General features: G+C 42.1%; 1 protein-coding gene across 1 annotated transcript; it reads left to right on the forward strand.

Annotated features, from left to right (window-relative positions):
• The first annotated feature begins 1,599 nt into the window (after positions 1-1,599).
• LOC109874439 (guanine nucleotide-binding protein G(I)/G(S)/G(O) subunit gamma-8-like) lies at positions 1,600-3,175 on the forward strand. Its single transcript, XM_020466340.2, has 3 exons — positions 1,600-1,741; positions 2,525-2,643; positions 2,824-3,175. The coding sequence occupies exons 2-3, from the start codon at positions 2,560-2,562 to the stop codon at positions 2,950-2,952; spliced, it is 213 nt and encodes a 70-aa protein (XP_020321929.1). The 5' UTR covers positions 1,600-1,741; positions 2,525-2,559; the 3' UTR covers positions 2,953-3,175.
• The last annotated feature ends 4,310 nt before the right edge of the window (positions 3,176-7,485 follow it).

A 7,485-nucleotide genomic window follows, 5' to 3' on the forward strand; every position in this document is an offset into this window, starting at 1 on the left:
TCTTTGGGCCTATGTGAATTTATTTCAGGGAAATATTTCAGGTCAGTTCATAATAACAGGCCTTAAAACAAAGTATCCCTTTTAAAAATGTGTTTTGAATGTATTTATTGACTAAATGTTAAGGGAAATGGCCAGTCAGCAAAGAAAACAAGTTTAAAATGCACCAGAATAGTCTCAGGTGTAATCTGAACAAGTTAGTGTCTGACAATGGGCCGTCATTGTCGTCTGCAGAATTCATTCAGTTCAGTGTGAAGTATAGATTTTAGCACAATATATAATAATAAAACATAATAATAGAGTTAATTTATATAGCAAAAAAAGTGCATGTAGTGCTTGGGCTGGAAAATGGTCTTCAACAGAGGTTGGTGCCTCCAGGTCACATCCAACTCCGGTGGGCTGCACAAAGGCCTAGCCCAGAACAATTATATCATCAACAAGTGTACATAAACTGCTGTTATTTAACCTCTAAACATCTCAATGACTCACCAGCTGCTTGGCCCTCTGTGGCAACTTCCATACATGGTATGATATATCATTACACCATGGTCTAGACCCCTCAAACTTAAATCTGGACCTTGAAGCCAGTTCCCCTCTAATCAGGGACTGATTTAGACTTGGAACACCAGGTGTGTGCAATTAATTATCAGCTAGAACAGAAGTCCAGAAGGCTCCGGACCTCGTAGGGTCAGAGTTCAGTACCCCTGGTCTAGACTCTAGAGTAAAAGTTTCATAAAATAACATGAATTCAATAAAAAAATCACCATTTAACAGAACACATTTCTGTGGGCAAACTATCCACCTCTGCCCCAGCAGCAGAGAAAGGGTTCGTGTAGAAGGGCTAGCTGGTTGGGCTGGTTGGAGTCCACTACTTGCAGTGAGACGACCAATTAATGCAGGAAAACACCTGCTAATGAGACGCTTGGCATTCAACTATGAGGCAGCCACTGTGCCCCCTGCTGTTGTCTGGCAACCCTGCAAGCCCTGCTGGAGATACTGACAATCCAGGCAGTACTATGAGTTACTGGGAGCTTACTGTAACTGCACCTTGAGAGATTTCACTTCACATGCTATATCAGACTGTCAGGATCCCTAGCCCCACAATGAATTATGATAATAGGCTAGCTATATGGTATTAAACATTCCGTATTACACTCCATCAAGAGTATTTTAAGATAACGATGATATTCTCTCCCTTCAATCCCAACAGATAAAATGTGTAGAGTCTTGTGTAATCTTGCAGGTACATATTTGTTGTGGGAGTATGTGGGAAAACAACCACTGGGCGTATCTCTCATGACACCAGTCCTGCCTAAGGCTCTTGGTTACACGCAGATCACTGGCTTAAATAATTAACTCCAATAAGCATTACCCAAATTTGCAAGAAAAATTATTACGAGAAAAAAAGTACAACCTTTACAACAAAATTACAATCTCCTTTCCAAAGAACGATCTAGTTGTCTAAGGTAAACAGATCAAATGCTAGTCTAATTGATGACAAGCAGATGATAAAGAAAGGAAGGTCACACCCCATGTCGCCTGCTACTACTGTTGCATTGAGCCCAACATGGGGGTAGAAAGACAGCTAATTATAAGAGGAGGCAACCTATTCAAGCACTCCTCCCCATCTTACCCCTAATCTCTCTCCGTTTGGAACTCTAAGTGGGTGGAGTGTGCCTTGTTCAACTATCACACCTCAACTGTAGAACCCTGGACCTACCAACCCGTCTGTCTTGTTTTTGCGGTAAGTGGCTAATTAGACTCTTTGAATTAAATTGTGTTGATGTTTATTTGTTGTAGACCATAGTGACAGTGGCATTGTGTTTTGGTAAATAAAACATACATTTGGCTGTGTTCTGATATAGGCAAATCATTCTAAAGTTTTACATATTTTATGTAGTACAGTCCATTAAAGTGCAGGTCATGTTTTGTAAATGTTCATGTCAAAAACAAAACTAGTTTTCATCATCAGTTCATTCAGTTGTCGATGAAAGAAAATACTGAGAAAATAAACTGCAGTAAAGTTTGGATGTTTCACTGCCCTCTGAACGGGCATAGTGGGCAACGGTCATCAAGAGACAAACCGCTACATGATTACCAGCAACAAAATTGGGCATTGTAAATGGAGGGATGAGAGAGGTGGTTGTTATTTTCTTTATTCACATGCAATGTGTAAGAGAATGAATGCTACTTTTAATCATCACAAATACAGTACGATCCTCATTAAAGGATAATAAGTGTTAAGCAAATGTCATTTACAGATACATGTACAGATACAGAGAAACAAGTGAGGTGCCCCCTGGGTAATGCTGCTGCCTATGCATGCCCCTCCCTGCACCTCTCCCTCTGAGGCCCTCACTGTAACACTTCCAGCTGAGACCCAGGCAGCAGAAGGAATAACAAGCACATGAAACCATTACACACTATCTCTTTGGCATGCATGTATGATGGAAAATGGCACAACCTGTGTAACGGATTTTAAGAAAAGTGTGATTTTGCATTAACATAATGCATGATCTACAAACAGTTGGACCAGGCTGAGGTACAGCGAGAGGAAGCAGGATGTCCAATAACATGGCTAAGATTGCAGATGCTCGCAAGACAGTGGAACAGCTGAAACTGGAGGTCAACATTGAAAGAATGATGGTGAGCAGCGAATGGTTACAGGGCATACGCGCTGGAGTACCAGTAGTAGATTATATCTCTTCATGTTACCGAATAAACTGTTGATTATCAGTAACTACATTGTAAATAGAGCACATTGTCTTTTTCCCCACTCTCCAATTTTTTATCTTTGTCTTTGTTAACCATGTTTTATATGTGCAGGTGTCCAAAGCGGCAGCTGATCTAATGGCCTTCTGTGAGGCTCATGCCAAGGAGGACCCGCTGGTGACACCAGTGCCATCCTCTGAGAACCCCTTTCGGGAGAAGAAATTTTTCTGTGCAATACTCTGATCCCCACACTTATAACCCCAAGTTTTGTGTCATTATTAGCAAGAATTAATTGCCAGTTCTAAGGAATAAATCTGATAGTAACAGTGAAGAACACTTGAAAATGTTGGTTTTGTTATGCCTAGTCAGGGTGATGATTTTGTATTTAAAAACCTGTATAGTAAATGCTTTAAATATATATCTGGATTGATCTGATTGACTGAAATAAACATTATTGATGATGGGAGCAAATTTCATTTGAGTCTGGCATTTACACTGGCCTCTCCCTTCCAGCAAACACCTCCCTGAAAGTAAGACATTAACTGAAATTGCGCCTAAGTCCTCCTAAAAACAGCAATACACTGTAAAATGCCTGACATCTGAGAGTTCCATGACCCTTTTCAGAGGTTACACAACAGTGTTGAACAGGGCTGTTGTTACAGCCTGAATTATTTTTTTATTTTTAATTGAACCTTTATTTAACCAGGTAGGCTAGTTGAGAACAAGTTCTCATTTGCAACTGCGATCTGGCCAAGATAAAGCGTAGCAATTCGACACATACAACAACACAGAGTTACACATGGAATAAACAAAACATACAGTCAATAATACAGTAGAACAAAAGAAAACAAAAAGTCTATATAAAGTGAGTGCAAATGAGGTAAGTTAAGGAAATAAATAGGCCATGGTGGCGAAGTAATTACAATATAGCCATTAAACACTGGAATGGTAGATTGGCAGAGGATGAATGTGCAGGTAGAGATACTGGGGTGCAAAGGAGCAAAATAAATAAATACCAGTATGGGGATGAGGTAGGTAGATAGATGGGCTGTTTACAGGTGGGCTATGTACAGGTGCAGTGATCTGTAAGCTGCTCTGACAGCTGGTGCTTAAAGCTAGTGAGGGAGATGTGAGTCTCCAGCTTCAGAGATGTTTGCAATTCGTTCCAGTCATGGGCAGCAGAGAACTGGAAGTAAAGACGACCAAAGGAGGAATTGGCTTTGGGGGTGACCAGTGAGATACATCTGCTGGAGCGCGAGCTACGAGTGGGTGCTGCTCGGGTGACCAGTGTGCTCAGATAAGGCGGGGCTTTACCTAGCAGAGACTTGTAGATAACCTGTAGCCAGTGGGTTTGGCAACGAGTATGAAGCGAGGGCCAACCAACGAGAGCATACAGGTCGCAATGGTGGGTAGGTTATGGGGCTTTGGTGACAAAACGGATGGCACTGTGATAGACTGCATCCAGTTTGTTGAGTAGAGTGTTGGAGGCTATTTTATAGATGACATCACTGAAGTCGAGGATCGGTAGGATGGTCAGTTTTATGAGGGTATGTTTGGCAGCATGAGTGAAGGATGCTTTGTTGCGAATATAAGCCGATTCTAGATTTAATTTTGTATTGGAGATGCTTAATGTGAGTCTGGAAGGAGAGTTTACAGTCTAACCAGACACCCAGGTATTTGTAGTTGTCCACGTATTCTAAGTCAGAGCCGTCCAGAGTAGTGATGCTGGACGGGCGGGCAGGTGCGGGCAGTGATCGATTGGATAGCATGCATTTAGTTTTATTTGCTTTTAAGAGCAGTTGGAGGCCACGGAAGGAGAGTTGTATGGCATTGACGCAGCAAGAGCAACATCATTGATGTATACAGAAAAGAGAGTCGGCCAGAGAATTGAACCCTGTGGCACACCCATAGAGACTGTCAGAGGACCGGACAACAGTCCCTCCGATTTGACACACTGAACTCTATCAGAGAAGTAGTTGGTAAACCAGGCGAGGCAATCATTTGAGAAACCAAGGCTGTCGAGTCTGCCAATAAGAATGTTGTGATTGACAGAGTCGAAAGCCTTGGCCAGATCGAGGAATACGGCTGCACAGTAATGTCTCTTATTGATGGCGGTTATGATGTCGTTTAGAACCTTGAGCGTGGCTGAGGTGCACCCATGACCAGCTCTGGAACCAGATTGCATAGCGGAGAAGGTATGGTGGGATTTGAAATGGTCAGTAATCTTTTTGTTAACTTGGCTTTCGAAGACCTTAGAAAGACAGGGTAGGGTAGATATAGGTCTGTAGCAGTTTGGGTCTAGAGTGTCACCCCCTTTGAAGAGGGGGATGACCGCGGCAGCTTTCCAATCTTTGGGAATCACAGACGATACGAAAGAAAGGTTGAACAGGCTAGTAATAGGGGTTGCAACAATTTCAGCAGATATTTTTAGAAAGAGAGGGTCCAGACTGTCTAGCCCGGCTGATTTGTAGGGGTCCAGATTTTGCAGCTCTTTCAGAACATCAGCTATCTGGATTTTTGTAAAGGAGAAATGGTGGGGGCTTTGGAGGGTTGCTGTGGAGGGTGCCGGGCAGTTGACCGGGGTAGGGGTAGCCAAGTGGAAAGCATGGCCAGCCGTAGAGAAATGCTTATTGAAATGTTCAATTATAGTGGATTTATCGGTGGTGACAGTGTTTCCTAGCCTCAGAGCAGTGGGCAGCTGGGATGAGGTGCTCTTATTCTCCATGGACTTTACAGTGTCCCAGAAATTTTTGGAGTTAGTACTACAGGATGCACATTTTTTTTGAAAATGCTTGCCTTAGCTTTTCTAACTGCCTGTGTATATTTGTTTCCTAACGTCCCAGAAAAGTTGCATATCACGGGGGCTATTCGATGCTAATGCAGAACGCCACAGGATGTTTTTGTACTGGTCAAGGGCAGACAGGTCTGGAGTGAACTAAGGACTATATCTATTCCTAGTTCTACATTTTTTGAGAGGGGCATGCTTATTTAAGATGGTGAGGAAGGCACTTTTAAAGAATAGCCAGGCATCATCTACTGACGGGATGAGGTCAATGTCATTCCAGGATACCCTGGCCAGGTCGATTAGAAAGGCCTGCTCGCAGAAATGTTTCAGGGAGCGTTTGACAGTGATGAGAGGTGGTCGTTTGGTTGCAGACCCATTACGGATGCAGGCAATGAGGCAGTGATCGCTGAGATCTTGATTGAAAACAGCAGAGGTGTATTTGGAGGGCGAGTTAGTTAGGATGACATCCATGAGGGTGCCCGTGTTAACTGATTTGGGGTTGTACCTGGTAGGTTCATTGATCATTTGTGTGAGATTGAGGGCATCAAGCTTAGTTTGTAGGATGTCCGGGGTGTTAAACATGTCCCAGTTTAGGTCACCTAGTAGCACGAGCTCAGAAGATAGATGGGGGGCAATCAATTCACATATGCTATCGAGGGCACAGCTGGGGGCAGAGGGAGGTCTATAGCAAGCGGCAACAGTGAGAGACTTGTTTCTGGAAAGGCGAATATTTAGACGCAGAAGCTCAAATTGTTTGGGTACAGACTTAGATAGTAATACAGAACTCTGCAGGCTATATCTGCAGTAGATTGCAACACCACCCCCTTTGGCAGTTCTATCTTGGCGGAAAACGTTATAGTTAGGAATGGAAATTATATTAAACATTTATTCAATCAGGGTTTTTTTCTCTCACCCATCTAAGCACCATACTCCATGATGACTAAGTTTAAACCTGTTTTTAGACATTTTTGCACTTTTACTGAAAACGAAATACAGAAATATTTGACATACATTTACATAAGTATTCACACCCCTGAGTCAACACTTTGTAAAAGCACCTTTGGCAGCGATTACAGCTGAGTCTTTCTGTGTGTCTCTAAGAGCTTTGCACACCTGGATTGTGCAATATTTGCCCATTATTATTTTCTAAATTATTCAAGCTCTGTCAGATTGGTTGTTTCAGGTATTGCCATAGATTTTCAAGTAGATTTAAGTCAAAACTGTAACTCAGCCACTCAGGAACATTCACTGTCTTCTTGGTAAGCAACTTCAGTATAGATTTGGCCTTATGTTTTAGGTTATTGCCTTGCTGAAAGGTGAATTAATCTCCTAGTATATGGTGGAAAGAAGACTGAACCAGGTTTTCCTTTATGATTGTGCCAATGCTTAGCTCCATTCCGTTTATTTTCTATCCTGAAAAACAATTACAAGCATACCATAACATGATGCAACCATCACTATGCTTGAAATTATGGAGGGTGCAACTCAGTAATGTGTTTTATTGGATTTTCCCCAAATGTATTCAGGACAAAAAGTTAATTGCTTTGCCACATTCTTTGCAGTATTACTTTAGTGCCTTGTTGAAAACAGTATGCATGTTTTGGACAATTTTTTATTCTGTACAGGCTTCCTTCTTTTCACTGTCAATTAGGTTAGTATTGTGGAGTAACTACAATGTTGTTGATCCATCCTCAGTTCTCTTGTCACAGCCATTCATCTCTGTAACTGTTTTAAAGTCATCATTGGTGAAATCCCTGAGCAGTTTCCTTCCTCTCCGGCAACTGAGTTAGGAAGGACGCCTGTATCTTTGTAGTGACTGGGTGTATTGATACACCATCCAAAGTGTGATTAATAACTTCATCATGCTCAAAGGGATATTTAATGTCTGCTTCTTTTTTTAACCCATCTACCAATACTGTAGCTGCACTTCTTTGCGAGGCACTGGAAAACCTCCCTGGTCTTTGTGGTTGAATCTGTGTTTGAAATTCACT

The sequence above is a fragment of the Oncorhynchus kisutch genome, linkage group LG29, assembly GCF_002021735.2.
Source record: "Oncorhynchus kisutch isolate 150728-3 linkage group LG29, Okis_V2, whole genome shotgun sequence".
Classification (NCBI taxonomy): domain Eukaryota; kingdom Metazoa; phylum Chordata; class Actinopteri; order Salmoniformes; family Salmonidae; genus Oncorhynchus; species Oncorhynchus kisutch.

Bases quoted from the DNA above. Each gene is read 5' to 3' on its own strand.
- LOC109874439 (XM_020466340.2), top strand. From the start codon at position 2,560: ATGTCCAATAACATGGCTAAGATTGCAGATGCTCGCAAGACAGTGGAA. The intron at 2,644-2,823 runs GTGAGCAGCGAA...TTATATGTGCAG, and splicing joins TCAACATTGAAAGAATGATG to GTGTCCAAAGCGGCAGCTGA.